This window comes from Equus caballus, chromosome 21 (genome assembly GCF_041296265.1).
Source record: "Equus caballus isolate H_3958 breed thoroughbred chromosome 21, TB-T2T, whole genome shotgun sequence".
Classification (NCBI taxonomy): Eukaryota; Metazoa; Chordata; class Mammalia; order Perissodactyla; family Equidae; genus Equus; species Equus caballus.
The window spans coordinates 60,577,953-60,600,800 of record NC_091704.1 but is presented as its reverse complement, the minus strand read 5'-3'; the positions used below and the strand labels follow the sequence as shown (position 1 = coordinate 60,600,800).

At 44.6% G+C, this 22,848-nt stretch overlaps 1 protein-coding gene and 1 long non-coding RNA gene across 7 annotated transcripts in view; one reads left to right on the top strand and one right to left on the bottom strand.

Annotated features, from left to right (window-relative positions):
* TRIO (trio Rho guanine nucleotide exchange factor) overlaps positions 1-22,848 on the top strand; it is a 356,186-nt gene that overhangs the window by 270,429 nt on the left and 62,909 nt on the right. For all 6 annotated transcript variants that reach the window (XR_011430259.1, XR_002802647.2, XR_011430260.1 and 3 more), the window contains exon 34: positions 2,729-2,972. Coding sequence is in view for 3 of the 6 variants with exons in the window: in XM_023625830.2 (XP_023481598.1) it covers positions 2,729-2,972 (244 nt within the window). In the remaining 3 variants the exon portion in view is untranslated. The remainder of the gene's footprint in view (positions 1-2,728; positions 2,973-22,848) is intronic.
* Positions 14,657-20,768, bottom strand: LOC138919751 (uncharacterized). Its single transcript, XR_011430261.1, has 2 exons — positions 20,598-20,768; positions 14,657-14,848 (listed from the first exon to the last, which is right to left on the bottom strand). It is a non-coding gene; the product is annotated as an uncharacterized lncRNA (long non-coding RNA).

The following is a 22,848-nucleotide window of genomic DNA, read 5'->3' as shown; positions in this document are numbered from 1 at the left end:
TTCCCAGCAGGAGGCCCGACTGCTCCTTCCTCCCCTGCCGCGGCCAGCCAGTCCACTCTTCTGTCCTCGTGCCTTCTCTGTGCTGATCCCAAAGGGGAACAGAAGACTGGGGGTGTTACGTCGAACACAAGGCAGGGTTAGTTCCTGAAGTCCCAGAGGAAAAGCCCATGTTTCATTTAAGTTTTTCAAACGCAGTACCTTCATTTTTAGAGCAAACCTATTTTACCTTTTTCACTTCAGTGAATGTTTGACCACTTGCTGGACACCCAGGCCTGGGTGAGGCAGGCTTTAGGAGAAGCTCTACTCCTCAGCAGCTTCCTCCTACAAACCGTGTGCCCGCCGCTGTTGGTTGGGGCTCGGCAGTGACTCTGACAGGCCCAGCCTCTGCCCTTACAGACAGGTGTGGAAAAGTCTCAGGAGAACAATCAATACCAACCTGCATTCCGGTGCCGAGGGCAGACACACGCATATAACCCAAGACACAGCTTATTTCAGAATCGAGATGTGTTTTGTTTAAAAACCAAGTGCTAAGGGTATTAGATACAGGACCAACTTCTCAGAGGGGTTTGATGTGGGGTAGAATAGACAGAGTGGGGATGTGGGGGCTCTAAGCAGAAGGGAGAGTGTGGACACTGCATGCAGGGCCCCCTCCGAAGGAGGACACAGGCACTCGGGCTGTGAAACACATGAGGAGAAGCAGCTGACCATGCCTAGGATGGTGGGTTGGCATCTGCTTGGGGGACTCTGAACCCTGAGCTAAGGAATTTGTGTCTGAGGTGTTTGAATAGGAGGTTCCACATTTTAAAAAGGTAGATGGCTTGGGAGCCACTGCAAAAATTCAAGTGAAGTGATTGTTATGGGCCTACAGAGGAAGGAAGTAATGGGAAAGATGTCCTACAGTCCACTTGACAGCATTCAGAGGGCGAGAAAGCGTGAGATTCTTTTAGCTTGGGTAACTTGGTTGTGATACCTTTACCCAAAAGGCAACATTGGAAGAGAAACAGATGGGGTCGGGGAGATAATGAGTCATGGCCTGGACTCCCTGCTCTGGAGGAATGGGAAAACAGCAGGCTGGGACGCCTGCTTGGGAGTAATCAGCAGAGGGCACGGTTACGAGCCCCACCAGGGGATAACGTACAGACAGAGACATGGAACCCCCTGGAGCTGCGTGGATTAAGGGCCAGAGGGGGAAGTCCAAAGACAGGGAGCTGGTCACAAGATTCTTATGTACGAGGGATGTTAATGAGCGTGTATATGAGCCTGTCCCCAGGAAGCAGACAGTCTAAGGGGAAGGCATCCAGGGCACAGGCCACAGAAAGCCAATGGTCATGCGAAGGCCGTGCACCTGTTTTATAAGCAGAGGTCGTGGCATTGATGAATCTTTATGGAGTTCATGAATGTGCTTCAAGGGCCTAGAAACTAGTAGAGTTTCGATAGAAAATGGGAGTGAGCTCAGTGAGAAGAGAGAAGAGGGGAAAGGAATTTCGGGCCGGAAAAGACATGGCATATGGGAAATAAGCCCGTGTCCATAGAGCCTATGGAGTAGCATGCTGGAGCGTGGAATGGGAAGAGCCTGGAAGGAGTCTGGGGTTGGGTGGCAGAACGTCAAGAATGTCGCCCTAAGGAGTAACCTGGAGGGATAGAGAGTGGCTCTTGGAGGGTTTTGAAGAGGGAAAAGGCGTGCTGTGCCCAAATTTGGGGATCATGAGCCCCGGTGCCTTTTCTGTCTCCCTGCTCTGTAACTCCCTCTCATATCCAAGTGGTGTGGAAGAGCCTGCACACTGCAGCAGCACGGAATCCTCAAACACCAAGTCAGAACTGAAGCTGTGAGCAAAGCTATCTCATGTTATCAGCATTTTTCACAATAGTTGTCCAAATGACCTTCAAGCAGAGTTTTTACGGGTTTGCCCTAAGTTAAAAAATTACTACAGTAGTCCCCGCGTATCTTCGGTTTCACTTTCCAAGGTCAACCTTGATCCAAAAATATTATTGGAAATTTCCAGAAATAAACAATTCATAAGTTTTAAATTGCGTGCTGTTCTGAGTACTATGAAGAAACCTCATGCTGTCCCCCCCAGGCCGTAAATCATCCCTTTGTCCAGTGTATCCCGCTGTACACCCTGCCCGCCCATGAGTCACTTAGCGGCCATCTTGGCTCTTAGACGACTGTGGTGGTATTGCCGTGTTTGTGTTCAAGTAACGCTTCTTTTACTTGATAATGGCGCCAAAGCCACCTTTATTATCAGTTACTGTTGTTAGGCTCTTCCTGTGCCTAATTTATAAATTAAACTTTGTCATAGGTATGTATGTATAGGAATAAAACAGTGTGTATAGGGTTTGATCCCATCCTTGGTTTCAGGCCTCCACTGGAGGTGTTGGAACGTATCCACCACCAATAAAGGGGATTACTGTATGTAGCACTTTTTGAGGACGGGGATGTCTCACACACAAAAAGATTTGGACAGTCATGACAAAGTGTCAGATTCTGACAATGAAACACTCAGAAAATCATAATTATATGTTAGAATATCAAAAAGTAAATGGCTCTCTGTATGATTCCAGAGGGCAATTATAGGACAGCGAAACTGGAGAGGTGTCACTGAGGTGGTACGCGATGCTTTTCACCCAGCTTCGAATGGCAAGTGGGAGCTTCAGGCCTAGTTCATGACCGCACCCGCTGAAGGCCCAGTGGCTTGGGCTCGCTGACGTGTCCCCTCTCCCTCCTCAGCTCTCTGGAGGCTGCGAGCTGACTGTGGTGATCCACGACTTCACGGCCTGCAACAGCACTGAGCTGACCATCCGCCGTGGCCAGACCGTGGAGGTTCTGGAGCGGCCCCACGACAAGCCCGACTGGTGTCTGGTGCGGACCACCGACCGGTCCCCCGCTGCAGAAGGCCTGGTTCCATGTGGCTCTCTGTGCATCGCCCACTCGAGAAGTAGCATGGAAATGGAGGGCATCTTCAACCACAAAGGTAGGAGTTCACAGGGCGTGGGGGGCGATGACATTGCCTACGGGAAACGACACCGATGCTCTGTCCCTGCTTCTTTGCAGCTACTTAAGAGGTATGGGCCCACTTTGTTACTCGTGCTTCAGTCCGTTATCCCTGTGTCTCTAGGCCTCCTTAACCCATCAGGAAGTGGAAATGAGGATTTCACCTGTTACTCAAAAATAATGAACGATGGCCTCATTTCCCAAGACAGTGTAATAACATACCAGTTTAGAGGGTGAGGAGAAAGGGGCCGTTCTTTCTGGGCCCGTGTGTTCCAAAGTGGAGAAGTCAGAGAAGGGACTATTCTCCTCCAGGTGACGTTGAAACAGGTAGGGAGGTGGGACCATATTCAGCATCTCCTTACTCAGGTTTTCACATTGTGGATTCTTTATTTTGTTAGTGTTAAATGCTAGAGAATCGAGCATGCAGGCCCTGAGAGTTTCACCATGCCATCTCTGTAGCTTTGTAAAGAATCTCAGGACATCCCACACTGAGTGGAGAGGGAGTGAGCTGGGCCCTAAGAGAGAGGCTGGTTGAGTCAGGCGGGCTCGGTGTTAGGGCTCAGTGGCTGCGATGAGAGAGGTGGCTTTTAAAAGAAGTGCTTTTAAACTGAAACAACAGGGCATTTGACCAGAACAGCATTTGGCATTCTTCAGGGACTCCTTTAGATCAAGGTAACTGCAGCAAGGCTGCTTTTCCATTCTGTCTGGATGGATCAATAATGGGCTTCTAGTGAGAGGATGAAAGTCTGTTTAGGTCCTGAATGTCCAGCATGGTAGCCACTGGACAGATGTGGCTGATGAGCACTTGAAACGTGGCCAGTCTGAATTGAGATGTTATGCAGGCGTAAAATACACACTGGATTTCAAGGCTCAGTATGAAAAAATGAATTTATAATTGTTTTATAGTCAATACATGTTAAAATGATATGTTTTCATAGAATGGGTTAAATAAAATGTATTATTAAAATTAATTTCACCTGTTTCATTTTACTTTTTAAAATGTGACTACTAGAAAATTTTATATATGCAGCTTGTGCTATATTTCTATTGGAGAGTACTGGTTTAATCTTTCATCTTAGTGAAAAGCTAATATGAGACTGTACGCCCTTTTAAGAAACGTTGGTCTGTAGCTTCTAGAAAAGTGCAGAATGGGTAGAGTTAATATGTCTTGAACCATATTATGTCTCAGTCTTCATTTTTCTGCAATACTGGCAAATGGCCGATTCTTCCAGATTTGGGGTATGCCATTTGTTTCCCTTCCTGAGAGAAGATCTCTATACTCTGCCATAGTCAAGTTCTTTTTTATTAATTTTGGAGCATTCCAGCTGCTCTCTTCATTTGTCACTTGTGCCGTCTTTACATTCATCACAACACGTCCTGGAGACCATCCTCTGGCTGCAGAGTGTTAGTCGTTGCGCTGAGCTAAAGGAAGCTGCACAGGATACAGCTGCTGATTGGCTCCTCATTAATTACAGGCCCAACTGTGTTTCTGATCCCTTGGGGCCTAAATATGACCTTACTGTCAACTCACTAGGAGACTAGAAGAATTTGGCTATTATTTTTCCAGAGATACAGAGAGAAAGACAGAATTTTCAGATTTTGTCAGAAGCCGAGGTTTCCGCTCTCATTTCTGGCGAAGCTATCCGTGCGTTGAGAGCGCGTTGGACTTCCTGTGATGTGGACTTGAGTTCCGGTAGAGATCTGTGCTGGGCTGCCAGAGTGTTTCCAAAGTTGCAAAAGATACTTTAGTCCTTGAGTTTGAGTTGGAAATAAAGTACAACTGTTTTTCTCAAGTTTTAGCTTTTACGCAGAGGAGCCCTGGTGAACTTACGTGCTACAAATAGCAGTTGTTCTGAAAGATTCCTTTTGATATGTGCCTTTCCCGTGGTGTGTTCTTTACTTCCTGGTGTTCACAATTGCAGGCTAGCCAAGGGGCAAGAACTATGTGTTTATCACACTTGACTTTGTCCTGAAAACTTCTTTATGGAGGTTGGGTTTTTGCTTGATTTTAAGGTTAAGTACCATTTTGTTCTCTGAGCCTTTTTCTGTGATATTCTGACACTCTAACCCCTGAAAAGTTACTCCCTGCCCCTCACAAGCGCTCTTTCTGTACCAAGAAGGTGCTTCTTCATTGAGTAAAACCTGTTGTGAACTAACAGCCAGTCAGTAGACAGGGGCTCAGAACCTTATCGGTTTTTTCCTTCTTTCACGCATTTTTATTTTTCCTGTAATACAGGAAACTCTGACGATTATCCATTCCCTTGCAGCGTTAGTACCTGGGCAGTAGACTGGGGGCGGGAGAATCTTCCTTTGGGCTCTTTGACAAGCCTCTGCCAGAGCGTCCTATCTGTGATCAAGTCCAGGAAATGAGGCAACAATGACCAGGGTCTCCATCTAGGAGAAGAGGTCTTCAGCAAACAGTTGGGGCCACAAGGGACAAGGATCTGGGTATGAAGTCCAAAAGCACAGAGACTCCAGAAGCAAGAGGCCGCTGCCAGCTTGGGAAGCAGGAGATGTGGATTTGCTTCTGCTTAGCCTCAGAACTCTTCTTGCTCTTGTGTAAGAAGGACACATGTCCTTATGAATGTTTATATATCGGTGTGTGCTGGGCTCTTGGTGCCTGTTATTCCCACACGTCTGCTCACCCCACATCTCATTTCAAGCCCTTGTTCACTTTGAGAGCTGTGCTGGGCTTGAAGGATACTGCAGTGAGGTGTTAAAGATGGTCCCTTCTCTTGAAAAACTTGATGTCCACCACCGTAAAAGAAACCGAGTGCTGATACATTGCACGTGGTCTCCTTGTCCATCAGACTTCCAGTTATAGCCATGCTTCAAAACCACCAGGTGAACCTGGGCTCACAGTGAGTAGTGGGCCCTTCTGGGCTGATTTGAGTATTTATACTCACAGTCACATTGCAATTCGTAAAATATTTTATCATTCAGAACCAAATAAATAGACATTTGACTTTAATAGGCATGTTTTTTACATTTGAAATTTGTGGAAATTTAAGTTGTTGGACCACAGAGTTATGAAAAAATTTTTGAGGCCTTAAGGGTGAGATAATTTTGGAACAGAGATTAGTAAATATGCTCATTCCTCCTGCTTGGAAGATCAGAGAAGAATCAAAGACAGTTAAGAAACTACCTTTAGAGATTAACAACAAGTGATTAGAGACAAATACATAATGACAGTTTCCTGACATTCATGAGTTTTGAAGTGTGTGAAAGGCAAGACAACTTGCTTGTCTGTTATTGCCAAGGGGAGATCCATAAGAGTGGTGGACGTCCCTGGGAAGAGGATAAAAATAGTACTTATTTAAAATGAACAGGAAATATAAATTGCACAATTTGTTTTTCAAGGAGATAGCTTTGTATCTGAAACTAGACTCCAGTGTGAACACTGTTCCATTGAAAAGCGCTTTCCGTTTCATGGGAAAGGTCGTGTAGGAAGACTGCTGTTCAGGCAGTCTCTGTGGACAGGCAGACGTGGTGTCTGATGTTCATTCTTGTCTTGCTCTGGCTGCCCTTCTCCCTTTGTCAGAGCATCTGAGTCACAAATTAAGCAGACACCAAGCACATTAAAATAGACTAAGGATTCAGCAAATCCTTGTGCTCATCCAGTCTCATTTATCTTTGTGGTTTTTACCATCTACCATTACATCAGGATCTCTGGGGTCGGGGCCTGGACGTGGAGATCTTGTATCTGTGCCCTGGCGAGTCGAACATGGAGCCAGATTGAGAAGCACTGAGCTCCCACACTCCCTTGTGTATAATCCATTGATTTACTGGTAAAATGTAATTATCTTTAATCTCCTAGTAAATCCAAGGGATTTTTTCTTTCCTACTGTCTCAGCTTGCAAAACTTGTCACTTTTCTCTTTTTGTTTAGTTAGTCTTGGTCACAGAAAGTAAACAGGAATATCAGAAATGTTTATATTTTCAGCAAGGCCAATTCAAAACATCCCTAGTCTGAGTAGTTCAGCTTTCTTCCTGCACAACCAGGTGACCATCCGTGATAGTATCTGAGAGTTTAGCTCCGGGGTTCGGGGGATAACCCAACAAGCACACCTGCAGCAGTGCAGGGGACACCTGGTGGGCAGCCATGCCCAGAGTTGGTGATGATTGGAATGGAATAGTCAGTAAAAATAGAATTGTCTGTGTCGGGAACCTCAGCAGCGTAGTGTCACGTACTTGCTGCAAGGCGCATGTCTGAAGTATGTAGTGGCAGTCTTTTGACCATATTCACTTTTTTTAAGGTCAAGCGAGGATCAGTCATTAGTCTTCGGGAGGTTTTTCCTTTGTGCTCATGCAGCTCATTGGATCTGAAAAACAGCCAACATGTCTGTGTCGTGGTACTGCCTGTCATCTAGATTCCCCCACGGCCCAGACTGGTGCAGTTTGATGAGTTGAACTTGGAGAGTCACTCTCAGCCCTCGCTGAGTTGTGCTTGGCTGAAAGGGGGCTTTGAGAGAAGACCTTCCAGTAGTAAGAGTGACATTTCTGGTTGGAGCTTTGAGAAGAGGCTGTGGGTTGAATTTCAAGGTTTGTTCTTAGTGTCAGTTGGACTTGAGCTCTGATTCCATCTCTGTCTTTGATGGTGTTGCAACCCTGGCCCTGAGATAGGGCAGAAAAGGATGATCTCTGAGACCTTTGTCAGCTCTGACAGTCTAAGTTTATATTTCTTGTAAAGCCTTTCTGAATAAAGGCCAATTCCACACCTCCCCCTTTCCTTATGCTAACCCCTAATGAGATGGCAGGTGGTCTTTTTGCTAGTTCTTTGATATATTTAGAAGAAAATACCCACTTAAAACGATAGCCTTAACCTCTGTACAAGCTGTCTATATAAAGTCTTTTTCTCCTTTGGATAGCATATTGCTCAGGACTTGCATTTTATTTCGAAAAACTTAAAAAACATGATTTATTTATTGTCAGTTATTTGTGAGAAAAACAAGGGCACAAAAACATGAAAAATAAAACCTTTTGCTTGCTGGCTACTTGATCCTATACACTCAGAGACTTTAACTCCTCACACTACTTTTACTGAAAACAACGTACCAAAAATAATCCTTCGTGGTTTCTGGTTCACCACAGCGTCTACAGAAAAGTGGACACCGTCAAAATCAGGTCTCCATCTTGCCCAGACTGGCTGCAGTCATAAAAGAGAAGACCCAGGAATTATCGTTCATATATGCAGTGACACATTATTGTTAATAATAAAATGGGACATTTTCTTTGATAAAAGTTAAAATTAGGAAAGAGAGAGTTTCATGAGAAACTATGTGAAATGGAGGTTTTTCTCTGGCCTCCCTGGGCTGCTTCCTTGCATCTCTCGAAGCTCTGCCAGGGTTTTCTTATCCATCCTCCTCTCCACCTGAGTGTTTGACTCTCTGCTTAACTGGCTTACCAGCTTCTTCAAACCTGTAAGACTCAAATTCCCTCTCCACCGCCTCCCCAGGAGTGGAAATGGCCCCACTTGCTCACCCAGAAAATGGCCAACATGCTTGAGGCTGTCTTCACTGGCCACTACGTTTTTTTCTAGTAAGATAAAATTTACCATCTTCACCACTTTTAATTATATAGTCCAGTGGCATTAAGTACATTCACAATGTTATGCTATCATTATCATCATCATCCCCAGCATGCTTTTCATCTTCCCATCTGAAACTCTGTGCCCATTAAACACTGACTCCCCACTCCCTCTGCCCCCAGCCACTGGCAGCCACCATTCTGCCTTCTATGTCTGTGAGTTTGACTACTCTAGGTATCCTCATATGAGTGAAGTCATAAGTTCTTCTCCTTTTGTGAGTGGCTTAATTCACTTTAATGTCCTCAGGGTTCCTCTGTGTTGTAGCATGTCTCAGAATGTCCTTCCTGTTTTTTGTTTTTTTTTTTTTTAAAGATTTTATTTTTCTCCCCAAAGCCCCCTGGTACATAGTTGTATATTTCGTTGTGGGTCCTTCTAGTTGTGGCATGTGGGACGCTGCCTCAGCGTGGTCTGATGAGCAGTGCCATGTCCGCGCCCAGGATTCGAACCAACGAAACACTGGGCCGCCTGCAGCGGAGCACGTGAACTTAACCACTCGGCCACAGGGCCAGCCCCCTGTCCTTCCTTTTTAAGGCTGAATAATATTCCATCATGAGGATGTATACCACATTCTGTTTATCCATTCATCTGTCAGTGAACACTTGGGTTGCTTCCACCTTTTAGCTGTTGTGAGTAGTGCTGCTGTGAACATGGGTGTGTAAATGCTTTCTGTGCTTTGGGGAGTATACCCAGAAGTGGGATTGCTGGATCTTATGATAATTCTGTTTTTAATTTTCTGAGCATCCCTGTCATATTTTGTTACCTTTATCTCAATAATATATTTCAAATATATTCTCTTTTCTCTGTCTCCATCATTATCTCTTGCCTACCAGATCTCTAGTCTCACTTCTCACCCTCTCTTATTGCAGCTAAAACACAAATCTAATTATATTACACTTCTGTTTAAATTTATTCAGGGACTTTCCATTGGTCATAGAATAAAATCCCAGTTTCCTAATGTGTCCCACAAGGCCTTGCACCTCACCTGTGTGCACAGGTACACGCACGTGCATATGCACACACACAATGTGTGCCCACACACACTCTCTCCCTCCCTTGGTGTGGTACATCAAGTAACAGGGTTTTTTCCTACTCTTTACCTGACATTCCCTTTCCTATCTCACCAAACAAAAAATGAAAAATCCTAAAGGAAAAAAATAAGTTTATCCAGTGAGTCTGTGGAGGGGAGGAGAGAACAGAATAAATCTTGGTCCAATTAACAACTCTTTCAGCAAAGGCTAACAGCAGGGTAACCTGAGGAAGACAGTCCCAATGAGGTGAACGCTAGGGACCACTAAAAACCTGCGATCAGCCGTGTATAAACTCCTGAAAGTATTTAAAACCCACCTTAATAGGAACGATGGGTGCAGATATAGTGCGGAAATTTAAGATGTGGTAGAGGAAGTACAAATAACACAGGTCTAAACAGCAGGATTGATGGGGGCAGAGGACCTCCCCACACAGCCAGCACGGGAGAGAGCAGCGGACGGAGAGAACGGACCCTGGAATTGTGGGGCCCGGCAGGGAGCTTTGAACTGAGGCCTGAAACCATGGGGGGCGGGGTCTCCTCGACTGGATACTGCCTCGGCAGGGGTGTTACGGACAAACGAGTACAGTCCGTTATAATCTGTCTGTCGAGTTCTGTTCCGTGTTTTTAACATGAAGGATACGCACTTTATATAGATTTATTCACCGGGTCCATTAGTCAAAGTTCAGAGAAAGGGACGTTCTATTTATACCAGGGGTTACTCCTCAGAATACTTGTAGTTTCCTAGAATGAAAGAATGAATGTGCCCAGACCCCGCACCTGGAGGTTAAAGGCTCCCTCTGATCTCAGGGTCCCACTGGCACAGCCACTGTGTGAGTATAAAGTTGGGACGTGTGTGCCTTGAGGCCCGATTTCGGTGTGCTGGAGCCCCTGTCATCCTCCTCCAGGGCTGTTTTCCCACCACAAGCCCCTTCTTCTGCCTCCCTGTCTGAATATCTGGCCCTTTGAGGTCCTGGCTGCCTGTGTGCTAGTGTACCCCACCACTACTTGCTCCCCACCTTTGGGAGAAAGCCAGGGCTCTCCCCTCAGCTCCCTTGTCCCCTGGTCCCCATGTTGTACAGATGAGACCAGGTAACAGGGCTTCACCAGAGGTTTGCAGCTGGCAGACGGGAAGGACTGAGAAGGCTCCCCTGTGTGTCCTCTCCCAGGAACCCCAGGCCCTGGCCTTCCCGCCTGCGTTCCCAGCCTGCGCCCGTCGTCAGGGTTCAGCTGGCCCCCAGCTCAGAGGGTAGGTACCTCAAAGCTGTTTCTCTCCTCAGAATACAAGCAGTTACTAAGATTCCTCACCCCCATCCAAACCACTTCCCCAGTTCCCAGGACAGCATCAGCCCGGTACAGGACAGGGACATTCTCTCCTTTTAGAGGAAACCTGGCCTCTACTCACAGGGCTGTGGCCTCGTCCTGTGCTCTCTGCCCGCCTCCAGAACCATCACCCAGAAAAGCAACAGCTCTGCAGAGACCGAGATGTGTCTCCATCTTCTCTAGAAATCTGTGTGGCCAAAAACAGAGCTCCCCAACTCGAGGCCTCTTGCATTTCCCCAAGTCTTTTGGGGATGGTTTGGTTTAAATTTGTTCAACCCAAATTTCATCTTTCCGAAATCATGAAATACTGTCGCAGAGCTGCGTCTAAATCTCCTACCTCTTATAACTGCTTAGAACTTTTAAATGACCTGATAAGTTTTCAGAAAATGTGGGACATTAAAAGGCTTTAGTGGCATTAAAAAATTTAGTTGAATATATTGTGATTCTGGTGTATTTAGACATTTGCTTAATGTCAGATTGCCGCTGTTAGTCAGAAAACACACCCCAGGCACACCAATGCATAGACATTTCAAACCTGTACCGGCCACATAGTCTTTTAAAATATATATAATGGAAGATCTATATACTTTTTTAAAAAAATAGCTTGGAAAAGAGCAGTTTTTAGTCTGTTTCAACAGCTGCTAATGTAAATCCCTGTGGGAACAAAAACTGAGGAACGTGGAGTTGCACCAAGTACAAAGACATCATCCCTCTCCTGAGCACCATGTATCCAGGACTAGATGAGCAGTCCAAGACCTGTGATTAGGGAACGTTTTCTATGCAACGTGTAATTAGGGAGCCGCACAAGTGGGCCATTACTCAGTTGAATGCTTCATGTTGGAGGTATTTTCATGTTCCAACTTTACATTAAAGTGTTTATTAAACCAGGGAAAAACATGAGCAGGTATTGACACCGTCCGTATTAGATGATCACAAAATTATATATATAGCAAAGTCATAAACAACAAACGAGAACACTGTCTTCCCACACTTGCTTTATATGGCCAGGGCACAGTGTTTAGGGAAAAAAGTATAATCAGGGGAAAAGAGAGCACCAGGGAAGACAGAAGGGTGCTCAGGTGACTCATGGCTGGCAGCGGGTGGCCACAGGGACAGGACAGGGTGTCTGCCTCCTGCTGCCTCTCTGTGGACTCAGTGTTTTAACTGCCTCCTTTCTGACATTTGTAGATACCAGGCTTTTCTTTATTATTAGACAGACTGAAGTTTCTCTTTTAAATTTATTCACTCTAAATAGCATCTGCAAAAGCTGTGAAAAATTACGGAGAGCTGATAAGTTTGGTAAGAGATTGTTTAAAAAAGTACAGTGTGCTGGTTTTCATTAAGTATTTTGAAAGTGAATAAGTGCTGTACATGGAGGGAAACAATTGTGTATTTCAATCAGAGTAAATTTCCACTTGTTTCCATGATTTAGTAGATCGTGGCTCTGAGGACACCTGGTAAAATTGCACCTAAAGCGTGTGCCAGACAAACCAAAGTGTGTTTTGTCTGTTGCCTCTGTGTTCATTTCTCTGAGCAGAGAAGTTTGAGATGATTTTGTAATTATTTTGTGTTGCTAAAGCTAACTGTCCCACGAACAGAATTTCGGTAGATTTGTCTGTAGATCCTGAGAGCTGAGTTGCAAATGCAATGAGAAGGGAAGGTAGCATCACAGATTCTGGCTGATGCTGAAGCAGCGGCCCCCCGACAGTTTTTAAATCACATGTCCCTGATCAAATCTAATGAAAGCCATGGTACCTATTCCCAGAAAAACATACCTAGGTACAAAACTTTTGCATTCAATTTCAGCGACCCCACATTCAGAAATTCTTTTCTAAAGAAGAGAAGAAAAGCCAAATTTTAAAACTTTTTAGACATCTCACATGGTTCAAAAATAAAACCGTGAAAAGATATAAACTAAGTCCCACAGTCCCATATACATGTATAGATAACCATTTTTATTCGTTTCTAACTTCTACTTCCAGTATTTTCTTAAGCAAATACAAACGCGCATTCATTCCTCCCTCCGTTTTCTTACATTTTACCCCAGCTTTTTTCACTTGGCCATACTTTTTAGAAACGACTCCACACCAGTCCGTGGAGGTGTGCCTTGTTCTTTTTCGTGGATGTGCAGAACTTCCTGAGAGCACAGAGCTTCGGTTATTAACTGGTGCACTGCTGAGCCACGCCAGGTGGTTGCCAGTCTGCTGCTGTTGTAAACAGGGCTGCGGCACCTCACCTTGCATATATACCATTACGTTCATGGGCAGGTGTATCTAAAAGATGGAATCTGGAAGTGGGATTGGTGGGGTGAAGAGTAAATGCATTTATGGGAAACAAGCTTTTGAAGAAGAATCACCTGAATCATGAATTAACCACATCAGAAAAGAAAAACACAGTGAATTTTCTGTATAATGACATTTGCTTTTATATATATATTTTTTAATTTCGATAGGAGTCCTGACATTTGGGTTGTACCGAACCCTTTGAGTTCTCTAATTTTACCCACTTAGGAAAAAAACCTCCCCTTTGAATAAGGTCGCTCTTTAAAACCATTCATAGAAATTAGATCACGAGTCTGTGTGTAACTCCCGTGAGGTGAGATTCTGATGGACATTTACCCACAGAGCTCTATAAAGGAGCACGCAGTGAAATACTAATGTAAATAATATTTCACCAATTTCTGCCTTTTTATTATAAAGTCAGTCAAAGGGGTGCAAATCAGGAGTTCACCACTAAATGGAAGTCGTACTGGTTTCCAGAGAACCAGTAACTTCCCTCGGTGTGTATATAAAAATAGCTTTTTGTGGTGCCACTGCTTTGCCTTCCATCCATGCAGAGCTGCTTCTGCATCCACACCACACCGTCACCTGTGAGACGCGCAGTCCTGAGACAGCGCTGTCTGTGGTTTTTCTTAATGGGCTTTAAAGTCTCTGTATAATCTCCTGACTTTCTGAAGGATTCAGTTTCTCATCACTCACATTTCACAAGACATTTTGAAAAATACTATTTAAAAAACCCTCCCCCATCTGACTTCCTTCCTTCTTTCCTGACACTGTGGAAGATTTTGGAGGGCACAGAGAAGGAGTGTGGAGGGCTGGAGGTCAGTCAGAGGGTTAAGGAGGCTGACCTTTGAGCTCTCACCCCCACAGCCAGCTCTGTCTAGGGGAAGGGTCCTGACTCCCCTTCTGGTGTTCGTGCGGCGCTGAGCAGGGCTCCCCTGGAATCTTCTGAGACCCCTCATCGCCTGAGCCATCGAGGTGCGTTACAGCAATGACTGGGATGCCGTGGATAGCTTGGTGATTCCACAATTCTGTCTATTCAAGGGGGTCATCATTCTCTCAAAACTTTTCCAGCCAAGCTCAGGGCAGGGGACCCTGTGTGTTTATTGTTTGAAGGGCCCTTTCAGACATTTGGGAGGACAGTAAACAGGCTCAGTCCCCTTGGCCGCATTGCAGGCTGCTCTGGCATCCGCATTATTTTTAATTGTGATGTAGCCATGTGTTCACTTGCATCCTTTCCCTCCCCAGCCCTTTTCCTGAGTCTGTAGAATTTTGAATTTACTAGAAGAGTGACTAGTAAACCACTGTTCTTAGAGATAGATTAGTTTCCTACTGTCTCAAAAATAATTAGACCATTTCTGTCCCGGATTTTGGAGCAGATTGTTTTCAGAGAGGGAGAGGGGTGCGTTAGTCAGCTCAGCTGCCATAACAAAATACCACAGGCCGCATGTCTTCAACAACAGAAATTTATTTTTTCTGAGGTCTGGAAGCTAGAAGTCCCAGATCGAGATGTCAGCAGGGTTGGTTTCTTCTGAGGCCTCTCTCCTTGGCTTGCAGACGGCCGCCCTCTTGCTGCCTCTTCATGTGGTCGTCCCTCTGTGTGTGCATCCCTGGTGTCTCCGTGTGTGTTTGAATTTCCTGTTCCTACAAGGACACCAGTCCTGTTAGGTTAGGACCTACCCTAACAACTTCATTTTAACTTAATTACCTCTTTAGAGACCTTGTCTCCAAATACAGTTACTTTCTGAAGTACTGGGGGTTGGGACTGCATCATATGAATTTGGGGGGACCCAATCAGCCCATAACAAGGGGGCTGCTCAAGTGAAGCCTTAGGAAATTAGCAGTACAGCAGAGAGGCTGTGCGGAGGGCTGGCAGAGTGCCAGGCACTGGACTGCTTTTCTTTTCAGTTCATCCTCGAGAGGCCCCCATGGAGGTTTATACTGCTCTCCTCCCCGTTTTATAAGAAAATGGAGGCATGGAGAAGTTAACTTGACCAAGCTTAGTAGGTGATGGAAAATGGGATTTTGAAAACAGGAGTCATGCTTCAGGGCTCAAGTTCTTAACCACTGTGCCTCCTGCTCTCCATACACGCTGGAAGGACCTTTGGTCCAGGGAGGAAGCTGTAGCCTCAGGAGATACACTAAGTTGCCCAAAGCAGCCATCACTTGGGGAAGAGCTGCTTTCAAGGAGCCGGGCTCTCAAGTCTGCTACCCTCCAGACTGCTTGCTTTCCTGTAGCTGCATACATTCCGAGAGGCCACGACCCCTCCAACCATCCCTTTCTGATTTGAATTATGATATGATAATTTCACTTGTTTTCTACCACCTAAAGAAGTCATCTTAAAATCTGTCCTTTTTTCCTTCTCTTGGGCCACTTCTCTCCTCTCTCCTCCCCGCCCTTCCCCCCCACCCCCCCACCCCCCCCCCCCGCCCAACACAGAACTTCACCCTCAGTGGGCTTGTTGTGACTAAATGAATTACAACCAATTACAAAAGTAAAAACATTTTTTTTTATCAATTTGCATCCAGGAGTAAAAGGTTTTTCCTCCACAACCCATCTCCCCTTTCCCTCCCCCACAAAAAGTCAAAAGCCACGCTTGGTCTTCCTTGAAAGAGCGGAGGAAGTAGCTTCCTGTTGGGTCCTCCATTCTCGCTGACCCTCCCTGAGTGATTTTTGTGGTCTGCATCCTCACTCTCTGAAATTTCACAGAACTGAGACATCAAAAGCACATGGGTATTGGTTGTCAGGGGCCGGGACATTGCTCTAATGTCGTGAGCACTATTGTTCTTGTTGTATTTTTATGGAACGCAGTTGTGAGGTCTCCATCTCAGGTTGCCATTCTGCAGTAATCCACAGAGCTGATGCAAACAGAGAATGTCACACAGCGAGTTAAAGTGAAATGTGAAAAAGGAGTACTTGAATGTTTGTTTTGTTAAAGCAAGAGAAAAACCCACATCATTTGTGAAAAGATAGCAAGCAAAGCACTGAAAAGGAGCCTATCGAGTTTTTGGCACCAAAATGAAGTGTGTGAATGCCTGCATAAAGGTGCTTTTGTGAGTTGGCAACTGTGCTGGAGAGCAGCAGGAACTAGTGTGCTGAATGGAGCCCTCAGAAGCAGGGTTTAGTCATCCCGTCCGTTCCTCCAGAGCAGGAGCTGTTATCTGTGGGGTAGGAAACGGGACAAAACGTCCCCTGAACAGGAGTATCTTTGTGCGTGGAACCTGAGAAATGATGCTGGTGGTGCAGCTGTGCTGGGGCCCGCCCTGCAGACCTGCTGTGCCGAGAGGAAGCCGGGGAGAGAGGCGGGCTGGGGGTGGGGACGGAGAGCAGCCTGGAATGGGAATCGCTCTCCTGATCAAGCCGCAGGGCTCTCCCAAGTTCCCGCATCCCCACCGCAGAACTGCCTGCTACTCCTAATAACCGGGGTTTCAGCACCGGCTTGAAGATAGACTACCAAAAACTTATCAGGATTATTGATGGTGTTTAAGTCTCAAGAACACACTAGTTTTTAGAGGAAATTACAAATAATATTCCTCATAGTTCTGTCGTTCGAGTTTTGATCTCAAGATGTAGGTGACATTGTTTTATGTATCCCATCTTTTGCTTTTGAGATTTTGGAGACCTTTCATCCTTCATTGACTGCCTAATTATTAATGTTTGTTTCCTCTTCAAAAAGTACTACAATCATAATAGGAAGATGTTAGGTCCCTTGGCTCATCTGAATTTTAGTTTTACAAATAGCATTCTTTAAGTATATTTTTACTTTTAGTCCTGATTTTAAAAGCAAGATTTGTATATGGACCGTTTTTACTGTGGGTTTGTGGGGGTTTTTTTGAGACTTCCTTTGGCGAAAATGACCTTGTATTGTTTTGGACAGATTAATAACGGGACCTTGAACATTGAAGCTCTAATTTTAAATATTTGAAGAATAGTTATCACAAGAGAAGGTTACATGGGAAGTGATGGAGGGGGCATGAATTTTGACCAAAAGAATTTCTTTTCAGCCAGTTTAAATAAAGATACCTTTATTTTCATGAGAATGAGATTGACTGTTATAATTTTGCCCCACAAATGTTCAGACAAATAATGATTTTATATTCCTTCAGTATATTTTTTCAGTAAATCATAGATCCATTTATTCACAGGTCATTAATTTGCCTAATATATTTCTTTTCCTACAAAACTTCTTCTCTGACTTTGCCTATTTTTCTCTGGTAACTTTTTTAACAATCTCAATTTCTTTAGCTATTTGCATTTATATAATGTAACACTCAATTTTTTAATTTTTTTAAAGTTTCTATTTTGAAATAATTTTAGACTTAGAGAAAAGTTGCAGAAATAGTGCAGAGAATTCCTGTAGCCCTTTACCTAGCTCCCTCCGTGTCACATGTCACATGACCCTGGTTCATTGATCAAAATCAGGAAACCAACCCTGATGCAGCACTGTAACTAAGCCATGCCTTGTTTGGATTTTGCTTTAGTGTCATTTTTCTGGACCCACATCTTATTTCGTTTTTTCCGATTGGTGGTGATTCCACCACCATTTTTGTTTTTCATGATCTTGACACTTTTGACATATTATTGGTCCTTTATTTTGTAAGATGTCCCCCAATTTGGGTTTATCTGATGTTTTCTCATGATTAAATGAAGTTCATGCATTTTTGGCAAGATTACCACAAAAATAACATTGTACTCTTCTTAGTGCCTCATGTCAGGGGGCCTGGGGGAACCTCGATGTCTCATTGCTGGTGGTGTGACCTTGATCATCTGGTTAAAGCAGTGTCTGCAGATTTCTGCACTAGAAAGTTAGTGTTCTCTTTGTAGTTCATAAACACCTGTGGGAGATACTTGAAACCACGCAAATATTCTGTTTCTCATCCTGCCTTCACCCACTTGCTTTAGCATCCCTCAGTGGTTCTTGCCTGCAGCAATTGTTACTATGAGTGCTTGCCTACTGTGATTTTCTGTTTTCCTCATTACTTTGGAATATTTTTTTTTTTTAGGAAGATTAGCCCTGAGCTAACTACTGCCAATCCTCCTCTTTTTGCTGAGGAAGACTGGCCCTGAGCTAACATCCATGCCCATCTTCCTCTACTTTGTATGTAGGACACCTACCACAGCATGGCTTGCCAAGCGGTGCCATGTCCACACCCAGGATCCGAACGGGCGAAGCCCAGGCCACCGAGAAGCAGAACATGCGAATTTAACCACTGCGCCATCAGGCCGGCCCCTGGAATTTTATTAGTTGGAATTCCATAAGGAAGAATGGTCCCTCTGCCTCATCTATTTACTCAATTATTTATATCAGTATGGAGTCATGGACATTTATTTTATTCAGTGATCCATAACCCAATACCATCATTATTTATTTTGTTGCTCAGATTGTCCCAACTTTGGCCTTAGGAGCTCCTTCTGTTTGGCCTCTGTGTACTTTGCTCATACGCTATCATTTTTGGAGCGCTTCCTTGCTTTTTGGAACTACAAGATGCTCCCAGCTCATCTTGTGTTTTCCTTGCCACACTCCTGGATCGAGCATTTTTCTAAGAAGCTCTGGGGTTCCTTTTATTGCAGAATGGTATTAAAAACTAAGATCAGGGTGCTAGGTGTGCTCATTGCCACATAGTGTCATGACTTTTAGGTCTTCTCAGCACACCTGTGCGTGTACCTATCCATGTGGATACAATGTGTATAGTCATAGTCTGTCTCCCTCTCTGTCTGTCTTTGTGTGTGTGTGTGTGTGTGTGTGTATGGAGAGAGAGAGAGAGATAGAGAGAGAGAGAAACATGTTCATATCATACTGAAACCTTTGACTCCTACCCAACAGCACAGGGTTCCTTCTGGCCTTCCGCCTTTCCTAACTTGTACCCTTTTTTTCCTTCAGTGAGACATCTGCATCTCATTATCCCAAATATATTTACTTATTTGTTCAATCCTGATCTTTCTTTTTTTTTTTTTAAGATTTTCTTTTTTCCTTTTTCTCCCCAAAGCCCCCCAGTGCATAGCCGTACATTCCCCGTTGTGAGTCCTTCCAGTTGTGGCATGTGGGATGCCGCCTCAGCGTGGTTTGATGAGCAGTGCCATGTCTGCGCCCAGATTCGAACCAACGAAACACTGGGCCGCCTGCAGCAGAGCATGTGAACTTAACCACTCAGCCACAGGGCCAGCCCCAATCCTGATCTTTCTAGATGCCCATTTTGTTCCTCTTTGGAAATTGACTATTTTCTTTACCTAAAATGACTTGACTTTAAGAGTCTCAGCTCCACTTATTCTCACTGTAGTAACTTCAGAATTGCTCACCCGTACCCCAGTGAGATCAAACATACAGTTCTTTTTGTCTTTGGTTTTACAGTATACAATCGAAATCCTGTCACTTGGCTGACTTCTCTTCCTCACTACCCTCTTTACATGTGGTTGTGTTTTTCCTTTGAAATATAGCTAGGTTCATTCGTTGCGGTGGTTTACCTTCCGTTTTGAGCACATACACCCCCAGTCCTGCTTGATTTTAATTATTTATTTGGGGGATATGTGAAACATAACCATGGTTCCAAGAGCCAGCGTTCAGCTTTCTGAGATGTCTCTCATTTTTTCTTCCCAACATCCCTTGCCATTGGTCCTTACAGACAAACATCTTTAAAAGCACCGTCTTCAGCAGTGGATTTTCTGTTTTCTTTGTGACACTTTTAATTGTACACCCAGCCATCAAATGAAAGTATCAAAAACACACCAAAGATACCAAAAAACAGAATGTCTTGTTTTCCTTCGCATACTTCACTTTTTAATTTCTACATTACGTGTCTCCTGGTCTGCCAAATGCCTATAATGCTCGTCTTTAACCCACCCCGTTTAGTCCACCTCCTTTCCTTGCAAGGCCCAGCTCCATCTGTTCTAAACTGATCTCACTATTTCATTCCTCTCCTAGGTCCTGGTCATTTAAAACCCAGACGATTGTCCTTTTTCCTGACCACCATTCCTTACTCGACAACATTCTCACACTGCAGAGGCACATCGTGCGCCCAAAGCTTTAACCTCCTTCTGTGCCATCTCAGCTTCTCAGTCTCTTCCCATTTCCTTTCCGATCATGGCACATTATCACTTCCTTTAAAACTTCTCCCAGTTCCTGAAGTCCCCAGCCTCTGTTCTCACCGTCTTCTCCTTCCCACCCTTTTGGCCACGGTTCTCCCCAGCTTTCCCCCCCACACTGTTTGCTGAGGTCACCTGTGGGTCTTTCTTGCCTGAACTTTGGTTCAGACTTAGAACAGACTCCTGGTCGTACCACCAAGGTAGAAATAAGTCTTAAAGTTCAAAACTTATTTCCGGGAAGCTTTCGCCAGTTGTATGAACTTCCTCCCTTTTCCCGTTCTTCTCAACACCTTTCCCATCCCTCTCACTTACTGACATCAGTGCTTCTCTTGGTTCCGTGCTTCTCAGTCGGGTGTGTTAGGTTATCGCTCTTCCCAGGTAGGGCGTGGTATCTTTACGTGGTATAATGATCGTTACTTACTTCATAAAGTGCCACGTTGCCTGGTGAACGCTCTACAATCTCACACTTCCGTGTTTAGAAGGAAGGAGGGGAGGAGAGGAGCTTGCTTCCTTTGTTCCTTCTTCCTGCTACGTTTCTCTGACAGATGTGAACTTGAAATTTGAAGACAGCAGTCACTGGGGGAAACTTCCCCTATGTCTTAGCCAAAATTATTTCATTCATTTTTAAGCAACATTCCCCTCCTCTTTAGTAGAGAACATATGTTACACATAAAGTAATTAATTTCCCTGACAGCTCTTTTTTTATTTTTTAATTAATAGCCTTTTCTTAGCAGTCCTGTTTTTGGAAAGGGACAAAGTAAAATATTTAATAAAGGTTGTAGCAAATGAAATCTCAGAATGTCAATTAACTTGATTTCCTTTAGGACATAATTTTTACTGCTTTTTTGCCAATAAGAGAGAAGGTTATTTGTTTCGTAATAAAAGTTTTCTTTTCTCGCATAAAAAGTGCTCTGTGCAGAATTTCGCCTCTTGCTTGGTTCTGGCGTAAGTACGCCATTGGGATCTATCATGGGACCATTTATGGGGAAGAACAACCATATGCTTTGCTTTGGGTCTTTTAAGAATATGAGGCCAATGTGGGCCCGTAAATGCCGAATCCCACTGTGTAGCAGTTTGCTTTGGGGAGGGATTATAGTGCCAGAGACTGCTTTTTCTGGGTGCCCTGGGCTGCTTCTCTTCTTTTTTATAGTTGTTAATCGTCTTAGACTCAGACTTAAACTTAAGGAAACTAGACATCTATGCTGTTTTCACATTTTGTCCTTTGAGAACTTTTTAAATTTACTTTGCAACAAATGGGGGAGTGAGGGAGAGAGCCCAAGGTCTACTTTTTTATAACTAAGGAGCTAAAAAAGGTGACACTCTTCTTAGCAAAGCAGTAACACAACACAAAGTCATTTATACCATCAGGGTAGATAAAGCAGAAAGGAGAGTTATTCATAAAAAGAACTCAGGAAGGTAGTGCCTGATTTTATTAAGGTAAATGTAGGCTTCGGTAAATCATACCCCCTCAGAAAATGCTTAAGTAACTGAGGGCCACATTGTAATTTTAACTGTAAAGAAAATTCCAGGTGAGCGTGCGTCAGAGCAAGAGATGGGCCGTCACCGTTTGGAAAGCACAGTGTGTGCTGCTTGAATTAATGAGAAACAGGAGAGCACATCCACTTACCATAGGGTTGCAAAGTTAGACTTCATGACTGTTACCCAGTGGATGCTCTCCAACGAAGCCATTGTGCTCTCCGAGACAAGGGAGAGAACACATGGAAACTTTCAAATAAAGAGAGAGGATTTATGTAGGCTAGAGAAAATAGCCAGTTTCCAAAAAGGGCAGAAATGAGCTTTTAAGATGCTTTACTAAAAACACCTTCACAAATCACATATAAGGATATTTATTTTCACTTGTATGGCTGCTTCTCACAAGGAAGAGTGAAGATATGTTTTTAATAAGTGAGGAGTGGCATTGTAGCACAGTGATGTCACCAGTTGGCTATAGACGGAATTACGTTTCTTTTTGTTATCAAGTCACATCAGGAGGCACTGTTGGTTGTATGTCTCAGAGAAGACCTCCACCCAAAGCTGCGCAAAGCCCCAAGTCAGAAAGCCTGGCGTGGGGAGAGACCCATCACTTGACATTTCACTGAGTAAGGAAATCACACTATGAGCTAGTGTAGGAGAGGAGAAACATCTGGCTCACAGTGCGCCCGAGGAATTTCCTTGAGCTCCAATTAGAGTCACTGTGGTAGAATGTAATCCACGGCGTCTGGATATTCCCACATGTGAAACCCAACTGTAAAGCAGTGCTCAGAAGCAGGCAGAGGGAGCGGCCGTCCACCGGGAGGGGAGCTGCACTCCCGCCATGGCTGGGCCCTCCAGCTGCACGGTCCCCACCCGTGTGCCTGCCGCTTCCCCCATCCCAGCCTGCTTCTGAGTGGCTGTTGTTGCACTGTCTTCTGATTTTGCAGAAGAGCGGGTTACTCTGGCTGCTTGTAGGGATAGAGAGGGTAGGGGTTCTGAGCCTCAGTCTCAAGTCAGCTCGGCGCTCACCATGCCAAACGGAATTAAGCCGGTTGATCCGCTGGACTCGCTTTCCTCCGTCAGCTCAGCC